Source organism: Colossoma macropomum, unplaced genomic scaffold (genome assembly GCF_904425465.1).
Source record: "Colossoma macropomum unplaced genomic scaffold, Colossoma_macropomum, whole genome shotgun sequence".
Classification (NCBI taxonomy): domain Eukaryota; kingdom Metazoa; phylum Chordata; class Actinopteri; order Characiformes; family Serrasalmidae; genus Colossoma; species Colossoma macropomum.
In genome coordinates this window covers 28,127,892-28,145,163 of record NW_023494796.1, presented here as the reverse complement: position 1 = coordinate 28,145,163, position 17,272 = coordinate 28,127,892, and the positions used below count along the sequence as shown (strand labels likewise).

The following is a 17,272-nucleotide window of genomic DNA, read 5'->3' as shown; positions in this document are numbered from 1 at the left end:
TAAATAATGCAGTAAGGTCAGCTAAAAGGCTAACAGTTCATTAAAACTGTATCGAGGTCAATGTGAGTTACTGAGCTAACTATGCTAACTAATTACAGCTGAGCAGTTGCACTCTCACTGAAACTCTGAGGTAAAAGAGGCTGAAAAGGCCTTTAAGCTCTGAGGTAAAAGAGGCTGAAAAGGCCTATAAGCTCTGAGGTAAAAGAGGCTGAAAAGGCCTATAAGCTCTGAGGTAGAAGATGCTGAAAAGGCCTATAAGCTCTGAGGTAGAAGATGCTGAAAAGGCCTATAAGCTCTGAGGTAGAAGATGCTGAAAAGGCCTATAAGCTCTGAGGTAGAAGATGCTGGACCTCTTTCTCTCTTTTAGAGTTATTTTAGCTCCTCCTGAGTTGAGCTTGTCTGACAAACTCAGCCAACATTCCCTCAAATTCACATCAGTGAAGGCCAAATGTTTGACGCCTGATGCGACAGCCTGAGGCCTTTCTGTGTCATCCAACCGTTAATGGTTTTGTGATGTGTTTTGGCTTTTTTGATGGGTTGATATCACAATGTAAAGGGTCCTAATGGTTTAACAGGTGCCTCGCTATATATATCGAGAGAAAAACCACTGTATTGCAATCTGGTCTCGCTAACTTTCTGTTTTCTGCCTGGTCATTGAAGTGAAAGTGTAGTATCTTTCACTGACCAGCAGATGGCGAGGTTGATCTGTTTGTCCGCCCCGAGCCCTCCTCTTCAAATGCGTTTCTGCTTCAAAAAGCCCCTCTGTGCCCACCCCTAGTGAAGTGTAGGTCTACTGTCTGACCGTGGAAAATCGGATCAGTCGTAATTTACTATATTTCACTCGACATGTATGGTTTTCTAATATTCTAATATGGAAGGCTCGACGTGTTTATCACAAATAATAAATAAGTAAATGGCCAGATATTTATAAGTGAAATATTCATACATTTTTAAATATGTTTGATAACATTTGTTTTCTTTATGATCAACTTTTCGCCGGTTACTTTCTGCTGAACCAGAGAAACCAACCGCTCGTCCTCATTGGACGATGGAAATGTCAATCACATCTCCGGCTCCTTGATCTGGAGTGGCACCCGCAGAGAAATCAGATTTGCATGAAAAGAAAGCTTCGTCTGAGCACCACATGCCTCGAGCTCTACACAGCAGCTTGGGCATTCGGTCAGCTACATCTGGATAACTTTTTCCTCGTATCTGTTTACGTGACATTGATGTTACTTTCAAATCTTCTGCTCTGAACTCTGATTGATGAAATGAATGAATGGCACCTCATAGTATAAGAACCAGCCAATCACTGTGAACTTCCTTGTAGTATGAACTGGAAATTGCCTCCATTTCGTCTCTGTTATTGCCACAGATGCCAACTGAGCTGCTATATCATATTTTATTTTTCAGATGGGTTTAAAAAGTCATTATACAACACAGATTGAGACTTGATGGGCAGACTGGTGTTGCTGGACTACATTCTCCAATGAAAAATGTAAGTAGTCATTTCACTTTATAAGACTGACTAAATGTGCTTGACACTTTACATTTGGCCTATAACACGCTTATTACTTCATTTTATTGTTCTTTCAATCACCAGATACGAAAATGTTGTACTTAACATGTTTTATCCAGCAAAAAGTAGATGTAACACTTTCCAGGAAATGCCTTGTATCTGTGGTTGGAAACTTTTCCCCGTTTTTGTAATAGTTGTGGTTGAACAGCAATTATAGACATTTCAGACATGTTATTGCAGCCCTTAACTTTGCTTGTTAGTGACAAAGCAAAAGCCTTTACATTCAGACACAAATGTAGCTGACACTGTTCAAGTGATATAGAGCTGTTGTTACATATTGTACTACAGCAGGGGTGTACATTCAGATACTGGGGGGCTCAGTTTGTTGATTTTCCTGTGAAATTGATTTCAACCTCCCCTTAATGAGCAGGTTTAGTAGGCGTGTTTGAGTAGGTAAACCATCAAATTATGGGGACTTTTGCCCTCCAGGACCAGAATTGCCTCTCCTTATACTACGGCATAAATGTAAATGTATCTATCTATCTGTCTATCTATTTATATGTCTGTCTATCTATTTATATGTCTATCTATGTGTCTGTAGCATAAACGTGCATGCAATTGTACTCACAGTCCCAGAGGTAAAACTAATGCAAAGGTAAAACTAAATAAATGCCTTTGTTTGCTGTGCATTGCTTTTCTTAACTGTATGTAGCCTGACATTTCCTTATACTGGGTGAGGCCTCCATAAAAAAAAACACAATAGTGGCATCTGGTTGTTAAAGACATAAAAAGCAGCTATTAATCTTCTGTGTTCTAGTGGATGCTGCAGTAGAATTTTAGACAGGTCCAAATTCACCTCTTGGTGCTTTATTTGTTTTAAGACAGTAATGGTAACTAATGAAGTACATGTTGTTTGCGTGTGTTAAGTAAAAATAGCATCACTTAAGAAACTTCTAAAATACAGCATGTTTGCTATAAATTATAGCTGTTATTACCTGCTAAATGCTTCATATTTAACCTTGTCTTAGTCCATCTTTTTTTAGGCAGAACTTGCTTGTTTTACACACACATGAGCACAAAATCTAACAGGGTTCTCTATGGTTTCGAAGACATGTCAAAATCGCTTTCTAACCCAAACAGCATAAAGATGAGTGTATGTAAAGCCCCCAGTGGCTTCTCTGAGCCTGGCAAAAATGGTACAAAGAAAAAAATTCTAATTTTCCCTGGAATTTTCACCTCAAACGGTGCAGCAGTTACATTCTGGTGGAATGGTAAAATTAAAAACAATGCTGTTTTACATCCAAAATGTACTCAAGTACAAGTAAAAGTATTAGTAAATAAAATGACTCAAGTAAGAGTAAATAAGTACAACCAGAACATATTTCTGAGCTGACTCGGCTACATCGCTGGAAATAATCTGTACAGAAAAACACTAAAGCTAAAGTTCTGACAGACTGAACACAGTTCACTCTGCTAGTGTAGTTACACACCTTTCTGAGAACTGTTTAAGGAGCAAGGTTTACATTAAACTGCATGTGTTTCATGGTTAGATGATTATATAAGATGTCCTACTTTATCTTTTTCCAGTAAAATATTTTAGAAGTCAAAATTATGAGTAGATTGCTTAATTAATAATGTAATTTTAGTGAGAGTCCTGCTGCCCATCAGCACCCTGGACTCAGCCTTCAAACTGTATATTTTCACTGATAATATATTTTAATGGTAGTCATGCTGATCACTTTACACAGAATCAGACATTATTACTGCATTTCACAGTTAAACAGCTTCACAGCCTCTCACAGTTAAAGACAAACACTGAGGCAGAGGGGGGTGAGAGAGAGAGAGAGAGAGAGAGGGCGGGGAGGTGGGGAGGGATCAGATCAGGCCAGTCAACAGCGTGACAGAATCCCTGTGCATAGTTGATAAAGAGCCTGTATTAGACTAGATTTCTTGTCTCACAGCCGTTCACGACCGTTTATCTCCAAAACAGCAGCTAAACTTGGCTGTATTTTAAACAGTAAACTGTGGGCTGTGGGCGACACCTGTTAACTAAAGTAGCTGAGAGACACTGTAATAAAATATACGCAGCAGATTTCAAGTTTAATAAAGAGAAGCATTTTAAAAGACAGAAGAAAATCGTAAACACGGTACCTGTTTAGTTCGGATCAGCTAGCTCGGCTAACACTCCCTCGGGCTGGAGTTGAGCTGTGAGAGCGGATCTCAGCAGGTTTCGTGTTTGGTCGCTGATAATAACGCTGTTTTCTTTAGCTCATGTTAAATGAATACAGATGACCATTTGGTCGCGGTCTGTTCCTCATGTGAGCTGGTTCAGTTCTCCTCTGTCCTTCTCCACTAAACTGGACATCTCTGTAGTGTTTTTCCTGCCGGAGCTGCTGTTTTTTGGTTGGTGAATCTTTTAAATTTAACCGCGCTTCGTTTGTTTTGGTTTCTGAACTGATATGGTCATAATTTATTTTTACTTTGTAACGTTATGAAAAATAAAGTAGCGAAGTAAAAGTATTTCATTAAAAATGAACTCAAGTACTATGATTTAATTCTACTCTGAAAAGTACTGTTACAGGGAAAACTGTACTCAGTTACAGTAACGAGAGTAAATGTAATTCATTACTTACACCTCTGTGTGTGTGTATGTCCATTTGGGTGTCCTTCAGTTCAGCCGTGAGAGTTGAGGTATCTGATGGCTTGTGGAAAGAAACTGTTGCCCAGTCTGGCTGTGAGGGCCCGAATGCTGCGGTACCTTCAACCAGATTGCAGAGGAGCGTATAGTTGGTGTGAGGGGTGTGTGGGGTCGTTTATAATGCTAGTGGCTTTTCAGATGCAGCGTGTGGTGTAAATGTCCGTGATGGAGGGAAGAGAGACCCTGATGATCTTTTCAGCTGTCCTCACTATTCGCTGGAGGGTCTTGCGGTTGGAGGTGGTGCAATTCCCAAACCAGGTAGTAATACAGCTGCTCAGGATGCTCTCTATAGTGCCTCTGTAGAAGGTGGTAAGGATGGTGGGTACTATCCCTTTTAATGACTTGTAGGAAAAGACTGCAGCATTGCCTGAAGCAGCTGGCTGAGTGAGGAGCGCTGCACATAGATATCCAGCTGGTCTCCATGCTAGGCTAAAGGCTAACGCCAAGAGACTCTGTTTTCCCCCTTTAACTCATTACAATCTGATATCTGCTCCTTTGACAATAAACTGGACTAACTTGCCTCAGGTTGCAACTCATTTCCCGAGAGGTGAGGGAATCAGTGTGTTTTCCAGTGTTTGTATGTTGTGTTATCTGCATTTATGTGCATACTGGTGTAACAGTAAAGCTAAACTAATATTAACGGAACTAAAATTAGTTTTCTTGCATTAGTAACATAATGAGAGCTGAACACGCTGCACTAGGAGCGGTGGCAGCGAGTTGGGATTGTTATTGTTCACTTATTGGGGTGTAACCATCATGAAACCAAGACCAAAACCATGATGCATACGTCCACAGTCTTTTGTCGCAGTTCTAGAAAACAAAACCACGATGCGAGACCATGCACGTTTGTATCGCAGTTTCGGTCTTGGTTTCAGAATTGTTGCACCCCTACAAGTGAACAATAGCAAACAAAAAGTAAAGTAGAAAACTTTCACCTGTTTCTAGAAAAATGTCAGAACACTGATCCAAATATACACACACACACACACATACACACACACAAACAAAACCTTGTATCTCCAAAATGGTTACTTTACAGGAGAAGGAAAAACGTTACTTTTAATGTAAGTCAATGGAACCAGAAAAACTGAAAAACAACAAAAATGGAGATACAAGGTTTTCTTCCGACGGCAGCGATATGCATGTATGCGCGGGGTGAGGGTCACGTGACATTTCCATTGCTGGTCCGGCAACACCACATCCAACACATCTGACACAAAATCTTATTAACTAGTTAATTAGTTCATGCTGAGAAAATATAGGGTTAAAAAATCTATAAATCGATCTTTAGTTATAAAATATTATTCAAAGAGTTGTATTTATACTCAGTATTTCAGCTTACATCAGTCATTCTTAAGCAGTTAAACTTAATATTTAAGATGATTTAGACCTTGGTTTCATGAAATAAATAAATAATTTTATTTATTTATTTATTTTTGGGGAGTGAACTGCAGAAATATTTCCCTTTGATCAGAAGGAAAAATCCGGTTTTCACTGTGTAATGAATTCTCGTCAGTGTATGATGTGGCATTAACTCTTCAGTAGGGCTTTCGCTTCATCACTCTTTTGTACACTTTGTCCCAATCAGTCTTAATGCTGTTGCCTGAGATGAGATGTCTGAGGTCACTGAGTGACCTTTACATCAGATTAGAGTTTTTTAGACTCTGTTGGAGAAACATATATTGGAGGCATCTTTTATGGAGTTGCTCTGCATGAATTACCATGCTTTGTACGTATGGCTGTGGTGTTCAAAATTTTCTAATATTGGTGGGAGGGGAGAGGTGGAGTTGGAAATGTATAGAGGAAAGTCGTCTGCTTAGAGTAAAGTTTATGGACTACTCTTTGGGGTGTAATGCCCCCAAGTCTCACTTGACTGCCTAGCCAGATAGTTAATGTCTGTAGGATCCATTGGATAAAATTATCTAATTTTAGCCAAATTGATCTAAAACGAAGGACAGACAGCCTCATTCCATCCTATCGAAAGCTTTTTCAGGGTCAAGGGATACTCAGAGAGTTGAACGGAGAAGAAGAAAGGATATTGAACTGTCATGTCCTTGGCAAAAGTCTCCTTAATTTTGGGTTAGCTCAATGAATCAAGAGAGTCGTATAACACTGGCATATTTGAGGGACATTGTGAAGTGTAAAATAATAAAAAAAAACTTCTTGACTTTGATGGGGTCAGAAATTACATCACCAAATATTTTTATTTTTAATGGTGATTTTGAGAATGAGTGATTTGGCACTTTGCCTGTAATGGGATGTTAGAGATGTCACTATTATACACACAGCTCAGTAATCATAAATGCTACCTTCATGGTCTTCTGGGTAAATCTTAAGAAATGCTGGTCATGTATCTGTCAACATTTGTTAATGTTGCTGGGGGAATACAAGGGTTAGGGTTAACTACACTATAACACATTAAAGTTGTTACCATTTGCTTGATGTTAGGTTGTGCCTTTCGATGTCATAACATTTGTTACATAAATATATTGTAGAGTGACGGTTCACTAGGAGACACATTGACTTTCACCCTTTGACTTTGACTGGGACATTGACAAGTCAACCTCTGGCACAGCATGTGTCACTCTCACCTTGACACATCTCAAAATGAGTTTGTTTGCTTGCACAGTAAAAACGTACATTAACGATCTCTGAATAATGATGCAGAAGTTGTTTACCCCTGCTGTTTGAACATTGTATTAAATGTTGACTGAATCATGCATTTTAATTTCTCCAACTCAATTCTGAAGACTGCTTGGATTATGCTTGGATAAGGGATTAAGCTAAAGAAGATAAAAGATAAAGAAATAGCCCTGTTTGAGAGCAGCATTCATTTTATTCCAATGTTGGCCACCAATAAATCATTTGTTCTCAAACAGTCATTTGAAGTCAGCTTCTCACCACCTGAATGGTCCTCTTTCACTTTTTACATGACTACATAAATGTACACATAATTGAATAAAATGGTTTTGAATCCAGTCATGAGAAGAAAAATTCACTTAGCACTTAACTGTGATTTAGCTGTCATGATTACATGAATATAAATGTAAACAAATTTAGAAATTATAATTGTTAGTGAACTGCATACAGAGCTTGGCCTATGAATTTCAGACAAGTATAAGCTCATTTAGTCCTTTTACCAGCACTATTGTTCTGTTGTTAGAAGAAACAGACTGACCAGTAACGTTCATTATGATTCAGTGTCTCTCATAATCTGTTCACAGATGCATTCCTCACATCTGTTTTGATGTAACATCACTTGAGCAGTCAACATCCATTGTGATACATCTGTCTAGGAATGGAGGACATCATATCGTCTTCAGCTGGGTTAGCTGGGAGCCAAGTACATGGCGATCCTAATACTCCTCTGGCACTGTTGGATGATTTTCTGGACAAACTTTACAGAAATCTAACAGAACTAGAACACCAACAGACTTTGTCAGATTTCTTCAAAGGATCTCCACCCAAATGGATTAGCTATTATATTGCAGAGGAGCAAAACACACCCTTAGTGAGGAGGAATGGCTACAATGATGTTATAAAACAGATTATGAAATGCCAAGAAAGGAGACGTACAGTCTCCGGTATTAAACTTCATCACCATCCAGGAAGTGGAGGTTCTACGCTGGCCATGCAGGTTCTTTGGGATTTGAGGAAGGACTTCAAATGTGCCACCATAAAGCCAGTCAGTACTGAAACAGCAGTCATTGCAGACCACATCATCAAACTCTTTGAAGAAGGGGGTCCAAATGACCAAAGAACACTACTGTTGCTAGATGACAATTCCAGCGAAGGAAATTTAATGGAAAATTTAAACATGGAAATTGTTAAGAGAGGAATAAGTGCAGATGTCCCAGTGGCCATCCTGTTAAATGCAAAGAGAAAGCTCACCAACATGGCTGACGGCCCCCTAAACCTGAAAAACAAACTCTCTCGTGAAGAGCTGCGCAACTTTGCACTAAAGGAAGCAGAGATGAAACTGAGTCACAGTGATGAAGAACTGAAGCTGTTTCATGGATTTAATCTCATGAGGAACAATTTCAGCAAGAAGTACGTGGCGAATCTCAGCTCAATCAAAGAAATCAAGGACTATGTGAAGAGGAATAAAACAGCTTGCAACACTGAACTTTTCTCAGTTTTGGCACTGTTAAATTCATATGTTCCTGGGTCCTTTCTGCCGCTGTCTCGATGTCAGGATTTCCTAAACCCTCAACGTACAATCTCTGAACAAACGACAGGCGAAATGACAACATTGCAGGATCCCCCACATATGATTCCTGGAACAAACATGGCACTACAGATACCCCCTGATACCAACACTGTGCATTTTAAGAAAGACATGGAGCCTTTTATGAATCTCATGGTTATGTTTTCAAGAGATGAGACAAAGAGTGAGTGTGTTCGATTAGCTCATCCAATGATTGCCAATGAATGCCTGAAGATACTGGCTGAAGCTGGCATAACCAAAGGAGAAATAGCTAAAAGTTTTCTTGAGTCCTGCAAACCAAATGAGCCTCCATATATGGTGAAAATGATCAAAAGTTTGCTAATTAAGAGAGAAACCATGGAGGATCACCAAGAGATGTTCTCCAGACTCATTTTAGATATAAAAGATGATAGTGATTTAAAGATGTGTGAGGAATTGTTTGAAATTGCCACAACTACATTTGAAAAGGATGCCTTTTTCCCACAAGCTTTTGCTCGTTTCCTCTACATCGTGCTCCATGAATTTGATGAGGCTGAGCATCAGGCATGTAAAGCCATTGCCCGTGATCCCCAAAACTCTTTCCTCAGGGACACACTTGGACAAATTCACAAAAAACACTTGAGGATGTGCATATACAGTGGATCACCTGCTCCAAAAATTTTAAAAGTAGCAGAGTTAGCCATAAAAGCATTCAGAGAAGAAGAAGAGGCAGCTGAAAATGAGCAAGATCCGAACACCTCAAATGCTCAGTCAAAGAAAGTATCACATACTTTCAACTGCAGTGGACTTTTTGGTTATATTCAAGTAGCCAAATATATTTTTGACTCGCTGACCAAAATCGATCAAAGGTGGTATGATGTTCTCGCAGGAAAAGAATCCATTTGTGTCCTGCCAGAAGCAGAAAAGATCTTAGCCTATGAAGACCTCATTGAAAACCTACAGCATAACGTAGAAAGGAAACATGCGTTCTTTGAGAGCTACCTGATCTACTCCAAACCCAGCAGATACAAATCTGAACTATCACACTTGCAAGACGATGTTGATATTTGTTACAGCAGGTATCTGCTTCGGCACTCAAAGCCTGCCCGTTCCTGTCATTCCATAATGGACAGAAGCTTTCCTGGCCTATTCTCTTGTCTCAATCGAGGCTTTTCTAGCAGCTTTCTGGAGCGCCTCACAGAGTACGCTAGAAAAAAGCATGAAGAGCGAATGTCTGATGTGAATGCTGCCATGAACTACATTCTCTCAAACATCGTGCTCAGCAACAAAGACGAGACATCTCAAGTACTGCGGACACTGACAGCTCTCAGAGGCATTCTGTGGAGATTTGTAGAGAAGCAGAATCTCTACCAAAGTCCAGAATTCTTCCTCCTTGTTCTGCTCCTGTTTTGGCCAGATGTGAAACATCATCAGAACTTACACTACAGCATAGACTTGGGTAGTACTGTTGAGAATATGAAGACAGCTTTTGATCAAAAGTATGAAAAGCACCTTCGGTCCAGGTACCTGAGGCCTCTTTTTTTCCTGGGACAGGAGACAGGCTTGAAGAGGCTGGTCCACAGCTGGAAAGTTCACAATGTCCATACAAAGCACAGAAAAAATCCTAAGCAGAGAAGACAAACATGGGCCAGACTGGACTGGGGAAATGGACAGCTATGGAGGGACAGTGGCATCCAGAAACTTCTACTCCGCGTCCGTGGAGTTTTCAGAAAACAGCAGCTGTTTGCTTATGTTGAAGACAAAGAGATCGCCATCTATTCAGACCAGGCTTTTGTGTTGTATCAAGGTCCTGCTTCCTTCTTCCTTGGCTTTACCATCAAAGGACCTGTGGCTTATGATCTCAGATTTGAGCATGACAGTGAAGGAACACAAGAGGACAAATTCATGGAATCCCAAACACACTTAAGTAGGATTTAATTCTAAATTATGTTGGGCATATAAACAATTTGTATTTGCTCATTAAGTATATAAGGTTATATGTGGTTAAGCAATTGTCTTAGTATTTTTTATTATTACTTTTTTATATAGATCATTGCAGGCCACTTCCCACTTGCTACACTTGTGCTGAGTTACAGGTGAGAATTGAATTTATATACAATCTACAGACTTCACATTTTTGAATTAAGTTATTTATGGCTTGTCAGCCCCATTTAGAAATCATTGCTCAGTGATCCAGGTCAGGAGACTGATACGTCCAGTCATAATCATTTCATTTGTTGATTTCATGTGTTATATTGGTATTACAGTATAATGGTGTTATTAAGTAAAACTTTACGTAAAATGCTTTGTCCCTTCTATCTAACGTCCCACATACTTCCACTTCTGTTTTCTGTTTATTGTGACAAAGTTTTGCACCAACTGTGCTACAGTGGTGCTGCCCATGTTTCATGCCATTAAGCTCTACTGGGTTCACCTCATCAACAAACTTTCCTGTCCCATTCTTTCTATTCTCTGAGCTCCATTGCTGCAAGTCTTATAGTGGCCTTCCCTTACCGATTGTTTTCATTTGTCCTTCACCCCTCTGGCTGCTTGACCGGTCAGCAGCATGCATGAAATTACAGTAGGCCTACAGCGAATAGTCTAAAACACATATATCAATATACATTGATGAGTTACATTAACAAGCTGTGCACAGTTTCACATGTAGTTTTGTTTATGTAGTGACCCTAAAGATACAGCAGGGTATTTTGTCACATTCTAAAAATTTAGGCTGCATGTGAAAAGCCAGATTGAAAATATGTGTTTCACTTGTGGCAGCTCTCCTCTAAAATGCAGTGGCGTGGGCTAAAACAAGGCTCCGCCTACAGACTAAAATTCTTTGTGTTTCGATGGAAATGTGGGACAGCATGTTATGCATTTTTTTATTTAAATGTTTAACTGATAAATCTAAATCTTTCCACTTTACTATAGAGAAGATCATAAAGATCTTTTTAACAAAAACAATAACATTTTTAGTGTAATTTTCACCTGTTGAAATTTAGGAATTGGGATAGCCATCTCCCAATAGAACGTATCCTATAAATGTTGACTTTGTATATTTTTAGCTTATTACTACCTCAGTTAATGCCTTGTGTTTAAATAGATTAAAATATAATCCCTAAGGTCTAAGATCTAAATACTTGATTGTTTTTTTTTTTTAATACATGACTGCAGTTTGAACTAATTAGGTAAAATGGTGTGTGTGTATATATATATATATGTAAGCAGATAATGGTAACATCGTGTGTAAATTGAGTGTGGACATATGCAGCGGAAGCTGTATTGTTGGTAAAGTCCCACCTTGCAAATTGCTTGCTTATTTTTAAGGATCCTGTGCATTGGGAGCAGCTTCATCCTGAGGTCTGGAATGAAGATGGGGACTTTTTAATGATTGGAAGTGAGACGCAGGAATGTTACAGGTATATGTGTGGTACAGGAGAATTTCCAGTTGACTCCTAGCCATTAAATCCCCTTTAATATTTCAGGATGATAAGTTACTGATATATAATCTACACTTAAGATTTATATTGTTCTTGGTATATAGCTTTTGTAAACCTTTTATTTTTACCACTTTGTCTCCCAGGATCAGCTCCCCTGCTGGGAGTTATGAATGTTCAGTGACCGGTCTCCGCTGGGTCAGTGACAGTGAGGTTATCCTGATGTACCATTTCACTGACTGGGAACCATATATTGAAGACCTGAAAAGGATGCAGTATGAACCATTTGGGCCTTTGATTGACATCACCATCGTCTCTGGGGTGCTTAATGAAGTTCATCTCCCACATTTCGCCTGCTTAGGTGAGGCTGTAGGGGTGGGTATATAGTGTCACTTCAAAATTGTGTTGGTAGTTGAGTTATTAAAGCATTTTACGTCTACAGGATCGAGCCCCTCCCTTAATGACCAGGTCAGAGTGCTGGATGTGCAGGACAGTGGAATGTTCTTGGAGACGTGTGAGCTCACCCACTTCCATGCCAAGCTTCTCCACCCCACCTTCTCGCCTAAAGGCTTTCTTGTCCGAACTGGATTCCCAGTGAAAGTTCACTGTGAAGTGCTGATCTATCGCACCTTGATTGCTCACCTGACCCTTCACATATATTTGGTGCCTTGTGATCCTAAAATGATACAGGTAAAGTACATATTTACAAAAACCAAAGCAAGATACAGTGGACCAGATTCATAAAATTCTGCAGTAACAGTGCTACACCACACAAAATTATAAGGAAGTTATTAAGTAGATGTTATAAGTATAACATCTTTAAATTCCTCTTTTATCTGTAGGAATTATAATAAGCATGTTTCGGTGGTAAGCCTTTTTCCGATTCATTATAATTGCTATAACAAATTTACTATGTGACAGTATAATTGTAATTACTATTTTAGCTTTGCTTTCCTGTTTTTCTTGATCAGGAATTCAATTGTAAAAATTAAAATTCCACTATGAAATATTCAATGTTGTCTAGTAAAATTTCAGTTTTGACTAATGAGAAATAATTTGTTACAAGTAAAATGTCATTTTTACGTCTGTAACTTGAATTCCTTGGTGAAATCCTTGTAAATTAAAGAAAAAAAAGATGAAAAGTGCTTAAAATAAAATCAATTTGAACATGTAATTAGAATCTCAACATGTTAAATTACTCTTATGCTAATGTTAAATCATGCTAAATTGCTTATTTGAATTAATAGCTAAACCCACTTTCCATACAGAGGAGGAAGATTTGTGAAACATGGAATTTGATGCAGGAAGAAGAGGCTGTTTTAAATACAGTGCCAGTTGAAAGTGGGAGAGGAATCTTTAAATAATGTCTTTCTCTGTAAAACCTGAATTTTGGCAATCCAGAATATCTACTACTAGAAACACTATTTGCTCTTAAAGTCATGGTAAATCTGGTGATGCGTTTTATGAATCTGGCTCAGTATATAGCGGTAGTATCTACAGTACTGATATTTTTTTTTAATCATGTGTTTTTTGTGTTCTGTTGTCATTTTTCTTGCTACAGGTTGTGGACAAGCAGGAAAAGGAGAAAGATGCAGTGAAAATTCCTAAACCAGGACCAGAAAGGTCCTTACAAATGAGGAGCTGGTACAAAATTGAAACGAAAAAAGAAAATGAACGCTTTTCTTCCAAAATTAAACCCGAGGTAAGTTTAGAATGGTCCAGAATCCATAACTGAACTGATGTTACGTTTCAAAAATTCAAAATTTCTCTGTCATTTTCTTTCGTTAGAGGTTGAAGCTGAGACACTCCCCTATCAAGTACTCTGAGATATACATTAAAAGTGCACAAGATGACTTTGAGCTGCACTTGATTAATGAGGAGAACAAATCAATATGGGATGTAGAAATTCGAGCAGGTAATTTCAACAAAAGTTTCTGTGTTAATGTAGACTTTTTTTCTCAAGTTTTATGGTTTACTTTATGTTCACTTGTGTTTACGTCCTTCTTTTATTTTAGAGGAATATGGACATACTTCCAGTTTTCCTGGTAAGTGTCAATGAACTGCTTTCTGAGTCTCCAAATAGTGCAGTCGTATAGTTTACATTGACTTTTTTTGTTTTCCATCCAGATTCTCTAGGTGTAAAGCTGTGAGAAATTTAACACAGGAGTTTTAATTAGTATGTTTTACACAAACCCTTCATGCATATGTGTTAAATGGCTTCAAGCAGATAAATGTTACAGTTTTAAAAAGTGAGTATAGATACAAGGAGATGTACTTAATGAAATGGCTAATCAGTGTCCTTTCAATGTTAAAAACATTTTGCCTTTTCCTGTAAAGTTGCCATTTTGGGGATACTTGTTTTTTGGACAGTGACAAAATACAAACCAACACTTGTCAGTGTTTATATACTTCTTAAGACTTTGCTGGTCCTGATCCTAGTGACCCACAACAAAGCAGGATTTCCTCAAGTTTAGGCTTAAGTTATACAGTTTACTGAGAAATCCTGCTTTGTGAAAAAAAAAACAATCTGGCTCATCTGCTTATTGTGGAGACCTTCATGAGCTGGATCAGATGTGTTGGGGCAGGGAATAGCGAAACTGAGCAGTACTGTGGGTCACCAGGAGAAACACTGTACTTCAAAAGTGAGGAATTTCAGCTTTTTATGATGTAGGCCCTTTAGGCTTTGTCCATCCAAAACCAGTATGTTCAATCTGAACAGCGTTTACATATTAGTGTTTACGTAAAATGTTCCACGTCCAAGTGACCCAAAGTCACGTAAGTTTAGACTAACGTAAGATCCCAGTGTGTTAATGAAACACTTATCATCAGTACTGAGAAAATGTAGATGTAGATGCCCATGCTCGTGCTAGTCAATTGTAATAGGCCAGGTGGAGCCACACAATAGGTGAGCTTTACGTGAAAACTTTCCAGGGAAATTAAGGGTTCCCAAAATTCCCAAAAGGGCTGTCCCCATTTTTTTCCATTTTTATTTTTCTAAGTCAGGGGTCTTTAATTAAAATTCAGTAAGGTCTAGTTAGAGAAAATGTCCTCAAGCAAAGGTCTGGAACATCAACAGTTGCATTATGATTCAGTGTCATATACTATATACTGAAGTAGTAGGTATATCAACATCTTATGTGGTCGACAACTGAATATCAATCAAATAAAGTACAATTCAGTGATATTTCAACAACATTTATTGTCAGTTTTCTCTTTTTAGAGCACGTCATGTGAAATAACTTCCCTCTGACTCACTTTCTTCTCCGACTGCTGTTTCTTGCCTCGTCCCTCCCTGTGCGTGCGTCACTTACTCGAGTCTCAGTGCTCATCGTAATGTACAGATCTGATTGGCTGAGTAGCCTCACGTGTGATATGTACAACGCATGCGATTGGTCTGTGAGTTTCCCTTTGGGTTTTTGAGTAATGACTAGATTAAAATAGGACCACCCCATCGAAATTAAATAATTCTCCATAGTTTATCGGTTATAGGTTCAGGTCCGCATAGGACAGTGTCTGGGTCTGGAGTCGGACCGCGGTCCGCCTATTAGTGACCTCTGTTCTAAGTCATTAAACACATCAACTGCCCTTTGTATTGTGAGAAAATTTCATGAGAAATGGACAAAATCTATTTACATTAATTTTTTCCATTTTGAGTTAAGAATGTTTTTACCTTCTCCTGTACCTTTTTCCTCACTTTTTGGACATTTTTTTTTCTGGACAGCAACAGTATACTTCACAATATATAAACTGTTGTGTTTGTTTTAATTTTTTTGCAGACAGACCAAGAGATCCACACAAGGAATACGGTAAGTTGATTTAAAATTGTAAGCATATATTCTACTACATTTTGGTACATTTTGTCCTTTTTTTTTCTTAAACATTGCACACTGTTTCCCTTTTTTGTCTTCCTTGTCTTGTTTCTCTCCAGCTGTTTGGTTTGTGAACAAACACAGGAATGCTCTCATCCAGAGGGTCTCACTGGTGACCCCTATTGCAGATGATCTGAAATCCTTGCTTGGTGGTGAGAAGTACTCCATTATCACGAAATGTACAACACCACAGGAGCAGATGAGGAAGATCTACTTCTTCCTCTCAGGAGGGCAGAAAATTGAGGAAAGATTTTATCTGAGCCTGCTGAAGAATGAGCCTCACCTTGTTGGAGAGTTGGCTGAAGCAGAGGCAGTTTGAACTTCATGAATTCACCAGAAGTTTCAAACTTGGGTGAATTTAACTCATTTGGAGAAATCAATCCAGTTGAACTGCGATTGTGACTTTCAGAGCGCACTAACGAAGCATCATGATAATAATAGGAGACTGGATGCTGTCAAGAAGGAAGGGAAAACTTTCCAAGAGTCCTCTGAGGAAGGAGTCTTGCTTTTTTGTAGAATTCTCCAAAGAAAAAAAACACTCAAGTGAAGCACTTTAATTTTGAGAGATTTTTTATACATCCTCACATATGTGAATGAACTGTGCAACGCGCGGGTTAGAAGACTAAAAACATGACAGCTTTGTACAACTAAACAAGGCAACTTTGGTTCAGACTTTACTGGTAAAATCCAAACTGACATTTGATTGTATTTTATTTGATCGTAACGCTGCTGATCATATAAGAAAGCTAGGAGAGCTTAAGAAAATAATTAGAATTGGTCTTTGAAGTAAGGACCAGACGTAATAAGTCTCCACCTTCAGTTTCAGGTGTAAATCATACATATGTATGCATTTTTGGGAAGGCTGTGCAAGAAAATGTCCAAGTTCATGAGTTTGATAATCGTGGATGCCACAGCCAGGCCTTGAAGGTAAGCTAAAAGAATATTTGCCAAAAGAGTTACACTATTTCAGCTCTCAGGGCCAGATGTACACACAGGAGAAGGCATTACACAATATATACCTTGATGTAGCTGCAGTATGACTTCGCAATCCGTATTAATGTTTTCCAAACTGTATTTTTTGAGCAAGAGTTCTATTATGTCCCAATAGCTTTTTGCTACGAAACTTAATTTATAAACACTGCTGTCTCTTTATTACTGTCTTTGTGTTTTTTATTTCGCCCTGAGCTTGTTGAAGGTTTTCTGCGGCTTTTAAACCATGAGCCTTGCAAGCGTAGCACAGTTAGTGTGTTGTCCTATGCGTAGTTTCTGTGATTGGCTACAGGAAAGTCAATAATATTTTTTACACGTTAAGTACATATCAAGGCACACTTTGCACTATGGCTGTGCATGTATTTGAATCTTCCTTTATTTTATAGCTTTTATTGCTATCTAGATTAGTCTATTGCCTTATGACTTAAGTAGATTTCCAGTGTCTAATGGGCATCTGGTGTGTTTATTGTGGTTTGTTTTCCGTTTTGCTGTCAGCAAATTTTCAGTCATTAAAATTTCACTGTCCTCTGAAAATTTCAACAAACATTCTGCTTACTACTGTAAATCCTGGAG

The 17,272-nt window shown here is 38.6% G+C and overlaps 1 protein-coding gene across 2 annotated transcripts; it reads left to right on the top strand.

Annotated features, from left to right (window-relative positions):
- Positions 1-1,003: 1,003 nt before the first annotated feature.
- On the top strand, positions 1,004-17,267 carry LOC118816698 (sterile alpha motif domain-containing protein 9-like). Of its 2 annotated transcripts, XM_036583230.1 has the most exons (12): positions 1,004-1,498; positions 4,356-4,475; positions 7,442-10,330; positions 10,453-10,499; positions 11,731-11,822; positions 11,987-12,201; positions 12,283-12,530; positions 13,402-13,542; positions 13,629-13,755; positions 13,856-13,885; positions 15,617-15,646; positions 15,769-17,267. In XM_036583230.1, the coding sequence occupies exons 3-12, from the start codon at positions 7,516-7,518 to the stop codon at positions 16,026-16,028; spliced, it is 4,005 nt and encodes a 1,334-aa protein (XP_036439123.1). In that variant the 5' UTR covers positions 1,004-1,498; positions 4,356-4,475; positions 7,442-7,515; the 3' UTR covers positions 16,029-17,267. The 2 variants fall into 2 exon arrangements, with proteins under 2 accessions (XP_036439123.1, XP_036439122.1); XM_036583229.1 differs by lacking the exon at positions 4,356-4,475.
- The last annotated feature ends 5 nt before the right edge of the window (positions 17,268-17,272 follow it).

Bases quoted from the DNA above. Each gene is read 5' to 3' on its own strand.
- LOC118816698 (XM_036583229.1), top strand. From the start codon at position 7,516: ATGGAGGACATCATATCGTCTTCAGCTGGGTTAGCTGGGAGCCAAGTA. The intron at 12,202-12,282 runs GTGAGGCTGTAG...TTACGTCTACAG, and splicing joins CCCACATTTCGCCTGCTTAG to GATCGAGCCCCTCCCTTAAT. The intron at 15,647-15,768 runs GTAAGTTGATTT...GTTTCTCTCCAG, and splicing joins AGATCCACACAAGGAATACG to CTGTTTGGTTTGTGAACAAA.